This window comes from Mus caroli, unplaced genomic scaffold, assembly GCF_978045245.1.
Source record: "Mus caroli unplaced genomic scaffold, Mus_caroli_1 scaffold_1, whole genome shotgun sequence".
Lineage (NCBI taxonomy): Eukaryota > Metazoa > Chordata > Mammalia > Rodentia > Muridae > Mus > Mus caroli.
The window spans coordinates 129,171,847-129,192,163 of NW_028227256.1; the positions used below are offsets into that span (position 1 = coordinate 129,171,847).

Genomic DNA, 20,317 nt, shown 5'->3' on the forward strand with positions numbered 1-20,317 from the left:
GCCCCAGCATTCAATGCATATACTTTTACAATCATTCTCTCTTCTTGATGGACTGTTTCCTTTACTAAGTATGTCGTGGCATCCTTTATCTTTTGTATTAGGGGCTTGACTATGCTGGGCAGGATGGAGTGTATCTTATTCATCTATTAATACAAGAAAATTACATTCTCTGCTGGGTTCTCTTGGCTGAGACTGTATTCTTCTTTGTGTTCAGGATTTCTTTAGCACTTCTGCAGAGTGGGTTGATGGTCAAGAATTGCTTCAATTTGTGTTTGTCTTAATTGTTGTGTTTGTGTTGTATCTCTCCAAGAATTTACTTACTTTTTAAATACTTACTTGGCAAATGTGGGGTATGCACGTGCTATGTGTATATCTGGAGGTCAGAGGGAAGTTTATAGGAATCAGTACTGTCCTTCTACTGTGTGAGATCAACTCAGGGTGTCAGGCTGAACCATATCTCCAGCTCCTCTACATGAATTTAAAAGATAATTTTGATGGATAGCAATTTTGGTTGCTAGTTATTTTAATTTTAATGACTGAAGCAGTCATCGAAAAAAAAAAAACCCCAAGCTTTCTTGGTCATTTTAAGGGTTTGTATGGAGGTCTGATGTTATTCTGACGCCATTGTAAGTTGATATTTTTCTCTTACAGTTTGGCTATTGTTTCTTTGGTACTTTGGGCACCCTACCTATGTTGTGTTATCAATCTCTGGTTATGTCTATTTGGGATTCTAAATGCCTTTTCTGTTTGTGCTGACTAGTTTATGGTGACTTGACACAAGTTAGAGTCACTGAAGAGGAGGGAGTCTCAAATGAGAAAATGTCTCCATAAGACTGAGCTGTAAGCAAGCTTATAGGACATTTTCTTAATTAGTTATTGGTGTGGGAGGGCCATCCCATTGTGATGGTGCCACCCCTAGGCAAGTGGTCCTGGGTTCTATAAGAAAGCAGGAGCAAGCCAGTAAGAAGCACTCCTCTATGGTCTCTGAATCAGTTCTTGACTTTAGGTTTCTACCATGTTTTAGTTCCTCTCCTGACTTCCTTTGATGATAAACAATGATGTAGAAATATAAGCCAAGCAAACTCGTTCCTGCCCATGTTGCTTTGGTCATGGTGTTTTACCACAGCAATAGAGACCCTGACTAAGATGTCTAGATTTACAGTTAGATTTTGGAAGTTTTCTGCTATAATTTCATTGAATAGATTTTCTATCCTTTTAGTTTCTATCTCAGCTCTTCCTATTGCTTCATGCATCCTTAGGTTTATCTCTTGATTGCATCTTTGGATTTTTTTTTTTGGAAGTCATATTATTACTTATAAAAAGATCTTAGTGATGTTAGTGATGCTTTTTAATTTAGTGATGATTGCTTCTTTGATATTCCCTTCTATTCCTGATAGTCTTCCGTCTTCATGCTGTATCTGTTGATGGTTTCCAGTGTGTTCTTTTTCATTTCAACATTTCTATTTGATTAAAAAAACACCCAAACTAAAAACCAATCTGTTTGTGCATCCTTGTTGCTGACTTTTTCCTGAGCTCTTCTTCCAAGTTCTTTGTCTGTATTGCTGGCTTTCATCTCTTGATCACTATATTCATCTGCTTCTTTCCATCATCTTTGAGGTCACAGATCACTTTACATGAAAATGTTTGCATCTTTCATCTGTAATTTGTTAACTTCACGTTTCTGAGTTCAGAGTATGAGGAATTACGTTCCTTCTCGGGAGATGTGCTGATATGTTTGTTCATGTTTCTTGTGTGTCTGAGCTATGACGTACACATCCGTTGGCTTTGATAGTTCCTCCAGCTTCATTTGTGTGTCTTCTTATTGAGCTTTTATGGAGTCAATTCCTAGTAACATCCAGAAAGGACACAACAAATTGCTGGGATAGCAACCACACCAAGCCATACTTGGCATAGGAATACACTTAATACTGGTTAAAGCTCATGGATGCATCATGAATGGCTGTAGAACAGAAAATGGTAAAATCATGTAGTATGTGCTATGAAGTTGAAAATTATTTAAAGTCTATATAAAATAATAAATGGATGAGATTAAAAAGGGGCAAATGCATGGGATCAAAGGAAATAGAAGGAAAGACAAGGAAGAGGCGTCTCTAGCACAATGTCATGAAGATGGAGGGAAAAGAACACAGTACAGAGATACAGGATCCCCAGGGGAGAAGTCTATAGAGAAGGTGAGACTAATGTAAGAAAGGGAATCAAACAGAACATAATGTACTGTTTCAGGCAGGAGACATTGCTGGGCTAGCAAATTACTTGCTGTATAAGCACAGGGCCTGGCTTTGATCTCAGAGTCCACATTTAAAAAAAAAAAAAAACTCACAAAGGGAAGGAAGAACCTGTCGAGACCAAAACCAGAGGTTAGGCATGGCCCCCCAGTTGAGGGATGGGGCTACCCATCCATCTCCAAAACTTTAACCCAGAATTGCTCATGTCTAAAGAAAGTACAGCGACAAAAAGTGGAGCAGAGACTGAAGGAAAGGCCATCTAGAGGCTGCCCCACCTGGGGATCCATCCCACATGCAGACACCAAACCCAGACACTAGGGCTGATGCCAAGAAGTGCTTGCTGACAGGAGCCTGATAGAGCCTCCTGAGAGGCTATGCTAGTTCCTGACCAATACAGATGCAGATGCTCGCAGCCAACCATCGGACTAAGCACAGGGACCCCAATGGAGGAGTTAGGGGAAGGACTGAAGGAGCTGAAGGGGCCTTATCTGGCATCAATGGGAGGGGAGGCCTTTGGTCCTATGAAGGCTTGAGGCCCCAGTGTAGAGGAATGTTAGGGCAGTGAGGCTGGAGTGGGTGGGTAAGTGGGGGAGCACCCTCATAGAAGCAGGAAAGGGGGTGGCAGGGGGGAAACTGGGAAAGGAGATAGCATTTGAAATGCAAGTAAATAAATATCCATTAAAGAAAATGAGAAATACTTGACAAACCAACTCAAGTTCAAATCCCAGCCACCACATGGTGGCTTACTACCACCTGTAATGAGTCCTGACGCCCTCTTGTGTGTCTGAAGACAGCTACAGTGTACTTATGTATAATAATAAATAAATCTTTGAAAAAAAAATAAGCTGAAGTAAAAAAGACTCCTAAAAGTGCAGTTAAAAAAAAAAGAAAGCCGGGCGGTGGTGGCGCACGCCTTTAATCCCAGCACTCGGGAAGCAGAGGCAGGTGGATTTCTGAGTTCGAGGCCAGCCTGGTCTACAGAGTGAGTTCCAGGACAGCCAGGGCTATACAGAGAAACCCTGTCTCGAAAAACCAAAAAAAAAAAAAAAAAAGAAAGAAAAAGTGAAACACAGGGGGTTGGGGGAGCAAAGAAGTTAGAGCGATTTCCTCCTGAGGTTTTGAAGGCTGAAACCCACCAGATTTAGTGGGTTTGGATTTGGGGATCGGCTGCTGGGAACCCTGCTCTCTTGTGCTGGTGTTGAGCTTGTTATGAGAGAGGACGCATGCCTGCTAGAGTTCTCTTCACTCAGTGGCTCCCTTCTCTGCATGCCAAGGGCTTCTGTTGGCCACACCTAGCTTTGTGGTCTGTAGGCTGGGTTCTTTCACGCCTCCGGGCTCTACAGTTCGTGTACCCTGGAAATGTTCTAACTGGAAATGTCTCCCAAGGACACTGAGTGGGGGCAGAGGCACAGCACCTCATTACAGGCAGCCCTGCCATGTTCTTTTCCATGCCTTCCAGCGTCAGCCTGCCTGCTGTGAACTTGGTGGTATATGTCAAGAGGCCAGGTGGAACAGACAGGAGTTTGCAGAGATTGACCCACCCGCTGGCCTCAGGCTCAGGACCCCACAATTATTCTGTGTTGATAAGATCAGCTGCTGGCCCTTAAGGACGAGAATACCTTACCATATACACCAGTGTTACTCAATCTGTGGGTCTAAAGGGGTCGTATATCAGATATTCAGCATATGAGATATTTACATTGTGGTTCATAACAGTAGCAAAATCACAGTTATGAAGAAGCAAGAAAATAATTTTATGGTTGAGGGGGGTGTCACCCAACATGAGGAACTGTATTAAAGGGTTGTAGCATCAGGAAGGTATAGAAGTGTGCTGTACACACTTGGCCACCATTTTCATCTTGCCAGCATCAGGTGCTGTCCTGCCTGTGTCTCACACACCCTTGCTTTTCTCCTTAGCCGCAGCACACTGGGGCAGCTTCCTTCTGCTACCTCTGAGTTCCCGCCCCACTAGTTGATATCACTGCTTACATTTTCCCAACTCCTTAAAGAAGTGAATGACGAGACATCTAAAAAGTCAAACAACTGGACAGAAAGAATATAATGTGAAAAACAGACCAGCATCATCAGATCAAAGGGATCCCGGGACCCCTACTCAATCCATCTGGACAGGACCGTTTCCCCCAAATACTTACGTTTTGTTTTTTCTGCGTTCAGCCACAGTCTTCCAGAGTCACCTAACACTGTCTTTTAAGTGGCCTTTGTTAGAGAGTAAGACTTGGAGCCATCACTGTTAATAACAATAGACTTAATAACCTTCTAAACCTCATCTACCACTCAGAGTCCAAGCCTGAGTTGAGGCCTCAGTGTTCAGCTTCTAAACTGGGCTCTAGAGTTACTGGGCAGAAAGCAAAGGTTAGGGAAACCACGAAGAAGCACAGATCTCTAGACACAGGAACACAAGCACAGGCTCTAGGCTACTTAGCCTCCTGTTCTTTCAGAAGAATAAGGAAGGCTTTCTACTTCCGAGATGCCCGCAGAGGAAGAAATGCCAATGAGCCATTCACCTCCTTCACTTTGGGGACATCTGGCTCACCAACAAATACTCTGAGGGGGGGGGTGGGAACAGATGGAGTGGGACAGCAGCTTGACTCACATTGCAAAGGCTCTCCATTCACCATCCACTGCACGGTCGGCTTTGGGTTCCCATTGGCTCGGCATACCAGCCTCCCATCTTCCCCAGGAGCCAGGATCAGGTTCTTGGGCTCATCCAGCCAGTATGGAGCAGCTGAAAGACAAGGCAGGCAGAGGTAGATGGCACAGGCCAGGCACGAGAAGCCAGGTGAGCTCCTGTAGGAGGGCAACCCCCCAAGTTCCAGCCCTGATCATTCACCCTCAGGAAGATGGCTCAGCCCAGCCTGCAGGTGGCTGGTTAGCTGAGCCCACAGAGCAGAGTCTACTTCTTAGAATTCTCCAAAGGGTGTTTAAAAGGCAGGGATGCTAGGGATCCAGACCTACTGCAGCCGAGTTGTCAAGGGACCACGCGGCTGAGGCTCTGAGAGGTCAGGGACGTTGCGCTTGGTCACTTTTGGATTCTGTTGTTATAAGACTGGAAAGTGGGCTGGTGAGATGGCTTAGTAGTTAAGATTACACCGACTGCTCTTCTGAAGTTCCCGAGTTCAAGTCCCAGCAACCACATGGTGGCTCACAACCATCTGTAATGAGACCTGACGCCCTCTTCTAGAGTGTCTGAAGACAGCTACAGTAATAATAAATATAAATAAATCTTAAGAAAAATCATCTATCTAAGAAAGAGAAAGAGAAAAAGAAAAGAGAAAGAGAAAAAGAAAAAGAAAAAGAAGAAGAAAAAGAAAAAGAAAGAGACTGGAAAGTTCTGAACTTTTTTCTTTTAGGCACTGAACTCTGGTTAGAGTCATTCTTGGTGGTTCACACTTTGCCATTATTTGGACAATTTTTTTATGAACATGTGGATTTTTCTAAGAAAAGAAACATCTAGATTAAAGGCTCCAAAATCTTGTTACTCACCAAAACGAATGAGAATGCACTTGTATGTGTGTGTGTGTGTGTGTGTGTGTGTGTGTGTGTAGTGCTGAGGACAAGGACATACGGTCAGCCAACTGTATGCTGAGAAGGTTGTACTCAGCCTCAGCCCTCAATCTCCCAGGCTGCATGTAGCCTGGGCTGAGTAATGACCCATACAGCCCGTCATCTAACGGGGGCCCACAGGGACAGGAGCTCTAGTGTCGAGACAGCTCAGGTGAGCTGTATCTGCTTTGAGGGGAGGGGGGTGGCTTAAAAATGATTTGGTCCATGGTGACTCCCACCCTGAAGAAGCAGCACAGTGCCATGCATACGACACAGACAGCACAGGCTAAGACGACACAGCACAGATGGGAATGCAAAACGAAAGAAAAGGCTCTGGGACGGATCTCCCTGCAGAGAGAGCCCAGAGCTGGGCAAACACCACAATAAATTGCCTTCCCTCCGTCTCCATGCCCACGAATGCGTGCAGTACACCCAGGAGTGATACCACCATGGCAGCCCAGTGCTGTCATTAGCCAGGACACTGGAAGTTCCCCACTCCCTCTGTCTCCCAGCCATAGCAGGAGGGGCGTCATGACATTGGTGTTCAGGGCTGGCAACATAATCATAATGAGAAATACACACAACGTACCCTTTACTCTCACCGAGATCGTGTGCCGGATGCTGCCCATCTTGTTGGAGGCCAGGCAGAAATACTCCCCAGAGTCCTCTTCGGAGACATTGGTGATGCGCAGAGCCTTGTTAAAGTTCTCGAACTTGGCCTTGTTAGATGGGAGGTCCCCACCTTTCTTGTACCATGCAATGTCTGGTGTTGGGCTAGTACAGGGGTCAAGAAGAAAGCAAAGGGCCCATTACTGAACGTCTTCTAAAGAGTCGGACACCCAGACATCCTAAAAGTGGCTTGGGTCCAGCAGGAAACTATATACCCTCTAGAACCTGGACTCTCCTATTTAGAGAAGACTGGCTGGCCACAGGGTCTCCACAGAAAGGCAGAGCTAAGATAATATGTGATTCAATGCATCTGCAGCAAGCCCAGCCATTGCCTTTTTCTCTTTTCCCAAAGCAAAGGTAACTATAGTGGGATGTCGATGATAGACATATAGTGTTCTACTCATGGGCCTGCTGGCTTTCCCTTTTCCTATATACTGGTATGCCTCTAAAATGTGTGGATGGATGCCCACCCCGTCTTCAGGATCAGAGCTAGAAGATGGTACGTACACGCCAGAGGCAATGCATTCCAGCAGCAGGTCCATGCCACGTAGAACCATCTGACTGCTCGATGTGCCCTGGGGATACATGAAGCTGGGCGTTCTTTCTGCAACTCCTCGGGCTGAAACAGGACAGAACAAACTTCTGTGAGCCTCCAGTCCAGGTGTGCCAACACTATTGGGTTAGAAAGAAATGTCATCACCACTCTGGGTCCTTCTAGCTCAAGCTACCCCAAGGATCTGATGTGTTTGGAAGCTTGGGGGTCCTCTGCTCCTCCAGCACATGTATGCAACCAGTTCCAGGTTCTGCTGAGAGAAGCCCGGAAGCCTTTCCCTTCCTCTTGGACAGGAAGGGACTATGGAGCATTGAGAGGTCCATCTCTGACATCTGTGTTGGGATGGAGGGGCCCCGAGGCCAGATCATCTCAGCATCCGTCTATCCTCCCCAGACAGGGACATGGAGGAAAGAGAAGCCATAGGTTGGGGACAGAGGACAAGCCACCTGCTCTCTGGGACTCTGACAAGGAGCTGGAATGAAGCAGCAAGGCCCCAGATAAACAGAGAATTATTAATGGCTTAGCAAAGACACAAAGAGAATGAACGAGGAGAGATGACTGGAAAACTGTCTGGAGCCAAGCCCACTCTGGCTCCTCACTATGACTGCATGAGAGATGGGGTGGGTGTAGGTGGGGCAAATGGCAGCCAGGATGGGGGAAGGTGATCAACAGTTCAACTAGGCTGGAGCAGCCAGGAGATAGGCAGAAATCTTCCTTCCACACAGGTGTTAGAGGCTGGATGGTGTACACGCTGACACTGTTTCCCATGGAGGGGGCCATGCCAATCAGGGTGCATCCGCGGAGAGTGTATCAAGCCTTACTTGTTTCCTATACGCTTTGTACAACTCCGTGGAAATGGGTAAAAGAAAAAAGAAAAAAAATAAATGTTCAACTAGAAATCCCAAGTCAAACAGGAAACTGGAGGAGGAACACATGAAGCCTTAGACACATAAAGACTGAAAGACGAATATAAGCCTGAGACCCCACGGGCCGTAGGCTCAGCCAGACAAGTGGGAAGGAGGGGGGGCAGGCAGAGCTGCTAGGAGCTAGAAGTCTGGGGGATGCCCTGAGTCAGAACAAGGGCATCCATCTGGGTTTAACTGCTGCTGGAGAGGTGAAGCCTGGCTGGTGGCATCCAAGCTCAGTAACTCATGCATCTTACGGAAGCTGGCCGCCCCTGCAGGTATCAGGATGAATCAGAGAGGCTCCTGACCTGAGGATGCCCAGCTTCTCTTCATTAGCCATTGAGAAACATCTCACAGAATTTATCTTTTATCTTTTGTCAGGGGAAGAAATGTTAAAACACACACTGAGATATTTGAGCTCCCGACACAACAGAATAGACGGCATATGACACGTGTTCAGGAAATATTTGTGGAGCTGACAAGTTAAAGGGGGAAGAAGAAACAAAAAAGAAGGCAAGAGTTTACCCCGATACGGTCTCATCTATCACGCCAGCATACACATATAGAACAGTGGCAACTGCAGGGTTAATCCATTAAGTGGTTAGTCGGTTACTGTCTATACCTGCAGACCTAGCAGCATCCTCTCAGTAACCAGGAAGCAGCAGCTTCCTCCCATCACACAGTCACAAAACAAACAAAAAGAACCAAAAAACCCAAACAAATGAACAAACAAACAAAACCACACAGTCATGGGCACCAAAAGGACAGAGAGATTCCAGGGTAGGAGGGTCATATCAAGTAGGTGAGTCTGTCCAGAGTTGTGAACCCTGTAACGACATGGAAAAGATTGCATCTCAGTCACCACACTCATTCCACACAAGAAAAGTCTACAGGGGCCAGTCTGTGAGCCTCTGGACACTTAGTTCACCCCACAGCCTGCAGCATGAACTCTCACAGCCTGCAGCACATCATGGAAGCAGGAAGGATGGGGAACAGGAAGATTATTAGCCCAGAGCCCTGCTCTGGCCATCAGGATGCCTAGGAGTGTGACCAGAGAAAAGCTACATACAGCAGCAGTACACAGTATAGGGTATGGGGTACCAATCCTCAGAAGTATCTTAGGGAGGAAGCAGCGACTGAAAAGCAAGCCTCGTTCAAAGGAAATGAAAGATTACCCTGCAAGCCAGAGGGAGCCACCACAGCCCTGTAAGTATTTAAGAAGGGCCAAGTGCTGTGACTGGTTGGTCTGCAGTGTCAGCATGTTTAACCCTCACAATGAATGTTACCACTTGTGTGTTTTTAGCAAAGGAAACTGAGTTTCTATGAAGTTAACAGACTTTGCCCAAGCTCACAGGTTTGCTGATTTGGATTCTAAGCTGTGCTGCCATGGTTGCGCTCAGTCTGAAGCTGGAGATGTCACTCTGTCCCCATTTCTCACAGGCAGTTTCCCAATGTTTCTAACAACTCCAATCAAAGAAACCCAAAATCCCAAGGTCAAGAGGTGAAGAAGGGCGCTTGGTCCTCTGTGAACTGCTCTGGTCTGTTTTACTATTCTCAGCATCTATGATCCCTGCTTTCCTTGGAGGCAACGGATAAGCTCAGAGCCAAGAACCTGGGGGGATGGGGGAGATGAAGAGATCCAGAGCATCTCCACTGGATTCTTAGGGACACGGGAATCTCCCACACGGTGACTAGCGGCTTTACAGGGGAACGAGAAGGCTGGCGCTGAAGGGAGGTTCTGAAAAATGTCAGCTGTGCAGGAGGGAGTCATGAAAACTTGAGGTAGCAGATCTGGCTGGTGACCTTGGGAGCCTCTGTTCCCAAGGGAAGGTGCCTGGTCTCTTTCCTTGGAGGAAACACAGGAACCAGTAACTACCAAGATGAAGGTAACTATTGAATGAGGCTCTATGTGGTGAAAACTGTCTCTTTAGCTAGGACGGCTCTTTTCACTCTGGAGACAGGGATGCTCTGCCCATTTCCAGTTCAGGCTGGGTCTACCCTGATACAAAAAACAAAACAAAACAAAACAAAACAAAAACAAAACCAAAAAAAAAAACCCAAAAACCCCCAGGATACAGACACCAAGCTCAAACCTGCATAAATTCAAGAAAAGCTGCCAGAGGGTGGCTCTTGGAAGCTGTGGCACTGAGAAGACTCATGGATCCCCAGAGCCAGATGGTCAGTCAGGGGACATTAGGTCACGACCCCACTTTAATCAAACTGTCTTCAAAGGGTCAAATGAGAAACAGTTTCTGGCTGTCTTCTACCAAAAAAAAAAGGTCAAAATTGCTGACAGACTTAGCTGTTCCCTTCACTCAGTAGAACAGGGCAGCAGAATATGGTCCAAGACCTCAGATGCATTGGGGACCTTTGCCAAATGCAGCATTCTGTGGCAGCTAGAGCCTACATCCAGTTCTCTCTGCTGCCTTCTGTTCTCAGAACTGAGAACCAGAGACATGTGAAACAGGCTTCCTGGCACCCCATCCCTCTTTCTGGCCCCTAAGTGGGGCAGGGGTGTGTGTGTGTGTGTGTGTGGTCTCTTGATCTAGAAACATTAGTGTATCTTGCTATTAGGAAACCTATGTAGAATTAATCTGAATGCTGCCTGCAATAGTTACAGCCTCTCTCCTCACCCAGTTCTTAGCAGAGCTGGAAAACCGGGCGGTTTTCCTTTCTCTGGTGCACGCTAATGTCTCTCCCTGTGGAGTAGCTCTCCTCCTGTATGTGTGCCTGCCATTCTCTCCCCGGCTTATCTTCAAAGTCTCCGTGTCTCCCTTAATTTAGAAACAGATGGCCTACATACAATCCAGTCCACACACAACTTCCTCCTTTAAATCCAACATTGGGTTCTATATTAACATTGTCAATGTGTACTGCAGCTTAGCAGCTGTGGGTCACGATCCTCTTTAACCTTTACAGCCATTTTTGAGGCTAGTAATCCACCTGTTTGGCAGATGAAAGAATCGAAGTTTTGAAGCATTAAATGGCTTGCCTAGTGTCACCTGGTGGCATGTCCTGGAGACTGGATTTGATTGGAGACAGTGTGGCTCCAGGTACAGACTATAAAACACCTGCTTTCTGGATGGAATGAAAGCCAGGTGCCTTTCTCTGCCAATCAGAGGGGAGGTAACTTCTGACGCATGTCTAGAGGATGTCAACTCTTTGTGCAGATCATTAGGACAGGGGGGCCCCTTCTTCTAGAAAAGAGACATATCACACTTCGAGCCAAAGAGAGGTATGTACTGGACATTTGTCGCTGATGATGTTCCTTGGCTAGGAGCTCTGTGGACCCAGGAAGGAGTTCCTTACTTTCTTGGTTTTTCTTTCTTTCTAAAGCCTTCAGCTTGGTTGTCCTTTACATCCTCCCCACAGCTTCAGGCTATGCCAGCCGTGCCCTGGTGGGGACCGAGGACCAAGGCTCCGTCTCTATGCGAGCTCTGTTGGTTTCACAGTTCTGAATGACTCTCACTCTCTTCTAAAAAATTCTGACCTCTGGAGAAAAGCTGGGTTTAGGCTGGAATCACTCAGCCATCTTCTGTGGATAAACAACTTTGCCTTTCCCTGCCTTACACAAAGCAAAGAACTTGAGCCACGTGATCTCGAAGGGCTCCAATGCGTTTTGGATTTCAGAGTACTCTCTACAATAGATATTTGGGGTTCAATTTAGAAAAGGCACATTCCACAGCAGTGCTTTTGACACAGTGGTGGTTGGCTCCATTACCTTGAAAACAAACAATCCTCAGAATCCAACAAAGGCTGCCTGCTTCCTTGGGCAATAAGTCTCAGCGTGGTTCCTGCTGCTTGGTGCCAAGTTGGAACCTCTGTTTCCCCTGGCTCTCATTTCTCAGCCCATCCTCCATTCCAGACTCTGCTCATTGCTTATATTAGCAACCTCAGTAAAGACATCCCTACCTATCTGGGCTCCCAAAGATCCCCTTGGGGACCTGAACTCAGCTCAGAAGCATAATTGATAATGGGACCAGCTGCTTTGTCAAATCTAGCAAATGCTGAACCTAATGGCTGCTCAAGGAACACGAGGCATTCTTAAGCCACAGTGAGGGGAGACTCAGGTGTGCAAATAGCCAGTCCCCCCATTAATCAGACCTAGCAGACAGCTGTGGCTCGTTAGAGCTATAACTCATTGTGATCGTGCCACGATTTGCAGATGTGACTGGTGGCCACTGGACTTGTATGTGCTTCTGGAGGGGAGAAAAGGCACAGATGTCGGGGACATGGCTGGACAACTTCATTTATACTTACCCAGAGAGAGAACTCGGACCTGGATTCTGTATATCATTTTCTAGAGAAACCTCTTTTTAAAAAAAATTATTTACTTTTATTTTATGCATATTTTGCCAGCATGTATGTCTATGCACCATGTGCATGCCTGATTCCTACTGAGGCCAGAGGAGGGTGTTGGATTCCATGAAACTGGGTTACAAATGGGTCCAAGTCACCATATGAGTGCTAGAAATTAAGCCTGACCCTCTGCAAGAGCAGTCAGTGCTCCTAACTGCGGAACCATCTCTCCAGCTTTCAAAGAGATTTGGGACCTGCCTGTGACAAAGTACTCTCAGGAAAAAAAAAAAATGAGGCTATAAAGCAGGTGATTCAAACCCAGACACTGAAGAGTCAACGCAACCAAATCTGGCTGTGCTATTTATGCTACCAAATAGGAACCGGATTTCCTGTCTCCTCCTGGTGGTGGACTCTCAACTATTCTCAAATAGCCTCTGTGACAGTTAAATCTGAAATGCACCCCTGCCCTGGCTCATGGTTGGTCCTCAGCTCATGGTGCTGAGGTTGTGAGGGTGGGATGTTCAGGAGGTGTGGCCTAGCTGGTAAAGGTGGATAATCAGAGGTGGGTCTTTGAAGGACATCTGGCCCTCGGTTCCTGCTTTGTTTTCTGCTTCCTAGTCTGCTGTGATGTGAACAGCCTCTCCAACTCCTGCCAATAGTGACAGCGTGCCTGCGTCCCACCATGGTAGACCAAAAGGCTCTGGGCTGTAAGCTGACATAAATCTCTCATCTCTCAAGTTGTTTCTCGGATATTTTGGACATGGTGATGCAAATGTCCACTTTCCATCCATCTGTCATTGACCCTTAAGTCTCCACTGGGTCCTTCATGGAGATCTCCCTTGCTTGAAGCCACCTTCTGAGAATTCAGCAAATGGAGACTTGCATACTGGAGGAAACCCTTTTGATGGGAGCCCACCTCAGACTCCCACTGACCACCTTGCTCCAGGTGGACAGTGTCCTGGGGTGTCCCCTTTGGCACCTGGCCTGGCCAGCTGTCCACTCTGCCACCCAGCAGGAGTTAATGTCACAGTATCAGTCAAGTTAGACAAAGTGGATTAGGACAGGAGAAGTTACTCCCAGACTCACCACTATATATGTCAGGGTGGTTTCTTAAGGACGAGTCATTATAGGGGTTGTCTGCAATAAACAAAAGAGGGTGAGCGAACAGGGAGGCACGGAGCAGGTATGGGCGCGAACACAAGGCGGGAGAGAACAGAAATGCAAAGCCACATCACAACTGAGGAGAGTGCCAATGGGGTTTGCAAAAGAAAACAACACAGCTGGAAAAGGGGGATGCACTTGGTAGCGAACAATCAACGCAAAGGAGCTCAAAGAAAACAAAGTGGTTAAGTCCTGCAAAAGAAAGCAATAATAAAATCGAGATTATTTTGAAAGTAAAGATATTAGGCTTGAACTCTGCATGGTCCATCTATACTTTGAACAAATGAGGTTAAGAATGAGTGTCTTGTAGCATCTTGTAGCTGGCTCTGAACCAGCGTCCCCAGGACTCCGCGTAAGACCAGCTAGAGAAAAAGGAGTGTTAGTGAGACCTGTGGAGGACAGCAAAGCCTGCCTGGCAGCAGCTAAACTGCAGGGGGTAGGTGTGCATGCATGCGTGCGTGCGTGCTCGTACGTCCGACCACGTGTGCGACCAGGTGGCCATCACTGTAGACCCTGACAGACCTCTGCTGGGAGACCCTGGTGGAGGTTCCTAAAAGGAGAACAAGATGAGGGGATGAGTCCACTGTCTGAGACCCAGAGTTCTCTGGAAAACACAGGGCAGGAACTTTCTTTAAAAAAGCAGTATCAGTGGCTGCCACTCCAATGTGAGTGACTAAAGAAAGGCCCTGGTCCTTCAGTCTTCAATGAAGACATTTTAGAACAGGACACATAAACATACCTCTGCCTTTAAGTCGCTGTTTTACTCTCTACCCACCCCATTCGAGGGTTCAAGTTCTGACAGTACCCACAGGGGAGGGAGTGTGCAGCTAACTGACTGGAAGCCAATCAGAGACAGCCTGAGAAGCCAGGACACAGTCCAACTTCCTAGGGGAGGCCAGGGGGCTGTGTTAGAACATTTGCATATTTGAAGACAGATCAAATCCCATCTTAAACAATTGTAAGAGAGCATGAGAGTTCTTTTCTGGGCCTGATATTGAACTGTACCCCCTGTCTGCTTTACAGCCAGCAATGGGAAGATTGTCATGATCAGAACCGTTTCTGATAATGTGGCTGTTGAGAAAGACCTGGCTGCTCTGGAAGTCAATTTGGATGAATGTGGGCTGGAAGGTGGGAACTGGTCCACAGTGAAATGAAGGGGTCAGTGGGGCTGAGGCAGTGCTTGAGAGCGAAGGTTCTCTTTTTCCCTCTTGGGGAGGGGCACAGTGGCATGCTCAGCTAAAAGGGGCTCCTTCTCCTTCACTCCCATGCTTTATTCCCAGGTATAACAGAGACTTTCTCAGTTCCAGGGGAGGAGCAATGCGCCAAGCTTGCTACAAGCTGTGGAGCACATGTAAGAGATTTAGGGAGCCTCTGTCCTTGAGGAATACCATTTGAACACAGGCAGGAAGTGTAGGGTACACTCCACTGTCCACCTCAGCAGATACCCTCCTCTCTAACCAGGTTGCCTCCTGCTATAGCAGTCAGAGCCCTTATGCTTGTCACAGTATGGACAAAGTTGCACGTCTGTCCTTGTCAGTCTGACTCAACCTGGTTAGCTTTTGCTTCATTCTAAAACAGATTGAAAATAATGTTTAGCTTGTCTGGATTTTGATATATACACATATATGTTAATATATGTGTAATACTTTTACCTCTTCCTTAGATGCAATTAATAAAAATAGTATAATAATCTCAAAAAGCAAACGACAGGCAGACAGCGTGGCTTCCCACTCAGACCTGGTTCTGAAGGAGGTAAAGAAAGCCCGTGCCCTTTCTAGACAGGAAAGTCAACAGAGCCCAACTGTGCTATTTTAAGAAACTGTGCCCAATTCTAGGCTGGCTCAGATGCCCAGAACTTGTTTCCAGCCAGAGCTGCTCTTGGGAGGACTCCAGGAAGCTGGTAGCTTTCTGTTCAGGTTACCAAGAAGGGTTCTTGTCATTTGGAGAAGAGAGTTTCCAATGGGATAGGCGACTTGAAGTAAAGCAGAGACAAGTATCCCTTACTGACTTCCTCTAGAGAAAAGAATGCTTCTGGAAAGTTCCATAGCTAAGTGTCATTTAACCTGAATAGGCTCCCAGGCTCTGCCCAGAACTGCACGGCACCTGGCTCATACCCTGCAGCAGCAGACTGACTTCCAGCATCACCCTTTCTAGGTGGACACGAAGGCTGTGCAGGATCGTCCTTCTCTTGACAGCACTGTTCCTCCTACTGGTCCGTCCTCATTGCCAGCCCTGTCCTGGCTGAGGCCACTCAGAGGTCCTGGGCTGACCACACTGTCCTCCTTCATTCAGCCAGCTGGCAGAGAGTCACCTGAAGTACACTGAGGAGGCACAGCAGGCAAATCAACTTCCTTTCCCAGGGGTCTCCTGGGGATGGGTCCAGGAGTCAGAGAGCCAGGGACTCTGCAGCATCTGGCAGGGCTCCTTGCTGGGCTTTGAGCAATCCCCTGGGCTGTCTGTCCCGTTTTGGCAGACAACACCCACTGGTAAAGACAGATCACAGACAAGGAGGCAGGTGATCAGAGGACGGGCAAAGGTGTTCAGAGGGAAAGAATAGCAAGAACAGAAAGCAATGAAGAGAGAGAAAGAACAGAAGAAAGAAGAAGAGGAGGAGAAAGAGGAAGAGGAAGAAGAAGACAATGACAGAAGAGGTAGAAACCATGAGAAGCAACCTAGAGAAAGATGGTCCTTATGGACGGGCATAACATCCCTGAGGAAAGTGATGAGGCTGTGCAAACGCCACGATGCACCTGCCCATCACTGCCATAGACTAAAGAGGCCTCCCAGTGCTGAACAAAGTATCTAGGCTTTTCCCCAGGGGACTCCCCAGGGCTGCATGAGCCCCTGGAGGCAGGTCTTGGGAAGCTGAGGCTCAGCCTCATTTCGACCTGTGGTACCTTTAGCCTGGCGTCCTTATAATCCTTGCCATCTACAGCACAGCTCCGACAGTGACATTCACAGTCTGAGTCAGACAGATTAGAGACTCTCTAGAAGGTCCTCTTCAAGCTGTGTTACATGTCCATGGTGTAAATGAACCCAGGCAATATCCTGAAGAAGCTACGGGCTGCGTAGCTGAAGCTCCTGCCTGGCTTGTCCTGGTGTGCCTCTGTAGAGAGCCACCACCACTGTAGTGGGTCAGGGAACTCTAACTTCTTTTGTTTTAGTCAGAAATGATAAGGGGATAAAACTAAACCCCACAATGTGAAAGATAAATCTGCAGTTTGTAGACACAGCACCTCCAGGTGGCTCAGCAAACCCACATTACAGAACCAGACACAATTTGATCAGTGTGTCCACTGATCCTACTATCTTATGCACTGGCTTTCTCCTGGAAACACAGGCAACCAACGACTAGAAGTGAAAGACATGAGCTGAGTGCACAATAGGGTTTCCTGATGTGATACTCACCTAAAGTCATCTCTAACTCCAGGAACTTTTGAATGAGCTCTGAGGGCCCCAGAGAGCCCAAGCCTGCTGAGGTAAGACAGGGCTGGACCTCAGTATGTGGCTCTGATTCCTACCAAAGTACAACACTGGCTTAGCATAGGACTACATTTGACACAAGGATTCTGCATCCTCAGATGCTGTGCAAGGCAGTGGCAGTGGCTCAGGCACAGTGAGCCAGAGAGGATTGTGGGCCAGCCTAGTCTTGCATGATGTGTGCTCTTAGGGACTGGGACCACAGGTGAAGTCCCGAGCAGGGCCTCCACTTACTGGTGAGGACCTTGAGGGTGAAAGGATTCTTCTGCTGAATGGTGTGGGTGAAGTGGAAGCGCGCGTTGCAGCTGTAGTCGGTCTGCATGTCCTGCAGCATGACGTTGGAGAAGTACAGGTCCCCGTTATGACCCTGGGAGACACGCTTGTCCTGGGTGATGGGCTCCATGGCTGTGGGGGAGCAGAGGAGTGACAGGAGGTTAGCAAGTGGGCTTGGTGACACATTGCTGTAGTTCACTCGTCAGCTCCTCCTGATGCTGCAGCAGGGTGCATGGAGGGCATGCAGGGTGCATTCGAACCCAGATGGACATGCTCACTTAGCCCAGGTTCTGGGACCACAGTTTTCCAATTCCTGTTTGTGCCACAACCTGACTGGCCTCAAGGCCAGAGGGAAAACACAAGCCTTTGCTTGCACCTTGAGTGAGGAATCGAGTGCATACACACCACATGGAACACTGTGCAGGCAACATGCAATACTCTTTCATCTTTATCCCCCAGTGCCCAGCTGATGCCAGAGCACAAGGCATCACTAGTACTCTAAGTACAGCTGAACTTGGCCTTGCTGCAGTTCATCAGAATTTAGCCGTCATCAATTATAATACGGACTTTTATTTTGTTTACCCTTAAGGAAAAAATGCAATTTTCAATTGTAACTGTCAGATGTATGGCAACTGATGGCTCACACTGTCGATTTTACGAGACCTTCCAGTTTCAGGGACAGTGAACCACAGAGTAGAGAGTGAATGTCCTCACACAAATGTGGCTGAGGATGTCAACACGACAGGTTTTCAGGACCTGGTGTTAACCAAGGATGGCCTACACTCCTGGCTGATCTACTTCCTGTCCCCACAGCTTCTTTTTCATGTCAGTGATACCAACTGATATCCCACAACAGGTGCTCTGCTCTTCAAATCACTCCTCAGAGATTTGCTGTGGGCCTACTATGTGCCAGGTCACATGTTCCAGGGGCTGGGAAAAGAAAGACAAACCCTCAGTCCAGCAGGAGAGAAGGGCAATAGATGAGCCAGTGTAATGTATGGAGAGGAGCGGGTACTGAGGGGAAGGGTGTGACTGCAGAGGGAACCTTGTCCTCTAGGAGGTCCCGAGGAGAACCCTGAAGTCTGCATGTCTGTGTCAGGCACAACAACAGACTTCCAAGGTCCTGAGGAGCTGGAGGAGCTGGGGGAGCTGGAGAAGCTGGAGGAGCTGGAGGAGCTGGGGGAGCTAGAGGAGCTGGGAGAGCTGGGGGAGCTGGAGAAGCTGGGGGAGCTGGGGGAGCTGGGGGAGCTGGAGGAGCTGGGGAGCTGGAGAAGCTGGGGGAGCTGGAGAAGCTGGGAGAGCTGGAGGAGCTGGAGAAGCTGGGGGAGCAGGAGGAGCTGGGGAGCTGGAGGAGCTGGGGGAGTGTGTCTGAAGGCAGGAAGGACACGAAGCTTTCCTGGAGTTGAAGGTGAGGGGGAAGGGCTGGAGAGGCAAAAGGAGCAGGTCACAAAGGTGACTGTCACAGGTAATGGAGTCTGGGCTTGTCCTGAAGCAAGATAGGAGCCAGTAAAAACATGCAAATGAGGCTACCTGATTCTGTTCTTAAGGCCTATGGAGACTATGGATGAGATTGTGGACTGGGAAGATGTTAGCAAGGACAGACAGAGGGGAGGGCCATGAGGTCTGCTAAAGGGGTATCATGGACCTAACTCAGCCATAAATGTGACGTAACAGGTGAGAGAAGAGGGTAAGAACCGACTAGCTGGTGGCCAGCCTCCCTTCCCCACACATGTGAGGAGGAAGAGAGAGACTGTGGCAGTGTACAGAGTCTTCTCAGAGCTCTGAAGCCATCCTGCTCATGACCACACAGTGATGTCAATCTCTCTCCACAGCTGTCTGAGCCACGTGGTCATTCATATCTGCCTCTTACAAGTCGGTCTTCGGACTCTGAGTGAGGCCTGCTGCGAGCTTCTATCCTGCTGTGGCATCTCCGAACCAAGGCAACTTAAGGAATGGAGTTTTGTTTTGTTTTGTTGTTTATTTGGTTTTTGTTTAAGAATCCAGGCTAAGTCCACCATGATGGCAGACATATGAGGCAGCTGGTCACATAGCATCCACAGTCAGGGAACAGAGATGCAAGCTGCTGTTTGGCTCACGATTAACCTACCTAGAAATCCCTTACAGACAGGGACTAGTCTCCAAGATGATCCTAGAGCCTGACAAGTTCACAATCAATATTAACCATTCTACCCCGTGACCAACCCATCCACTGCACCCTCTGGAGCTGCATGCTCAGAGGCCAGGCTTCCACACTTACAGCTGCTCATCCAGAAGATGACGGGGGACGGGAGGCCAGGTGGGGGGTTGCACTGTAGTGTCAAGGGGGCACCCTCTTGAACCACGACGGGGTCTAGGTTTTCCTTGGGCCACAGGGGAGATTCTGGAGAGGAACAGAAGACGGTGAAGTGCAGCTGACAGCAAGAGCTTGGAAGGCTCAAGACAAGGGGAAATGGGAGACTGGAGGGAGGCAAGACATACGGAGCGGCCCTTGAAAGGAGGGAGAAGCTTTCTGTGACAGTGGACACTCATCTTCAGCTACCCTCTCCCCTCCCCTCCTCCAGGGCTCAGATCAGCTGCTAAGGTTTGTATTGACTAGTCTGGAAGTGTTCTATCTAAGAATCTTTCAGAGGTGGGAGAGACCCATGGAGTGCAGGGCCTCTCGTGTGCCTCCTACCCACCAGGGAGCCAGCAGCAGCCCTGTCCCTGGAACTCACTGGACACCTGCAGGCGGATGCGGTTGCTAAGCGCAGTGCCAAATTTGTTCCGGGCAAAGCACTGGTACTCCCCTTCGTATTCCTCAGGCCGCCCACCACTGCGGAAGTCGATCACCAAGGTCCCAGATCTCCTCCTCATGGACACCCGTGGGTCCTTGGCAATGTTGAAGAATCTGCTGTTGCGAGTCCAGTGAAAACTGTGGATGACAGGGGCCAGACCAACTGTAAGTAAGGGCTGGAATGGGTCGGTTTCTAGTCCCCACTCAATGGCAGACTTCTACTCCACCTACATGCCATCGGATCCAGTCCTGGCTGGGCAGTGCCACCTGAAAAGCTTGGGAGAACGCAAAGGCCCAGGTCAGGTCTACTGGGACCACACATACCATGAGCACTATCACAAGCTAAGGCTGGCTACAGTTGCAGGCACTCGGCTTCTTTGGTAGGTTCTGTTCT

General features: G+C 48.1%; 1 protein-coding gene across 17 annotated transcripts in view; it reads right to left on the reverse strand.

Annotated features, from left to right (window-relative positions):
• Positions 1-20,317, reverse strand: part of Nfasc (neurofascin) — a 173,766-nt gene that overhangs the window by 44,141 nt on the left and 109,308 nt on the right. For all 17 annotated transcript variants that reach the window (XM_029478694.2, XM_029478681.2, XM_029478680.2 and 14 more), the window contains 6 exons: positions 19,865-20,061; positions 19,408-19,530; positions 17,112-17,282; positions 6,987-7,098; positions 6,400-6,584; positions 4,861-4,992 (listed from right to left, as the gene is read on the reverse strand). In XM_029478694.2, the coding sequence (XP_029334554.1) occupies positions 4,861-4,992; positions 6,400-6,584; positions 6,987-7,098; positions 17,112-17,282; positions 19,408-19,530; positions 19,865-20,061 (920 nt within the window). The remainder of the gene's footprint in view (positions 1-4,860; positions 4,993-6,399; positions 6,585-6,986; positions 7,099-17,111; positions 17,283-19,407; positions 19,531-19,864; positions 20,062-20,317) is intronic.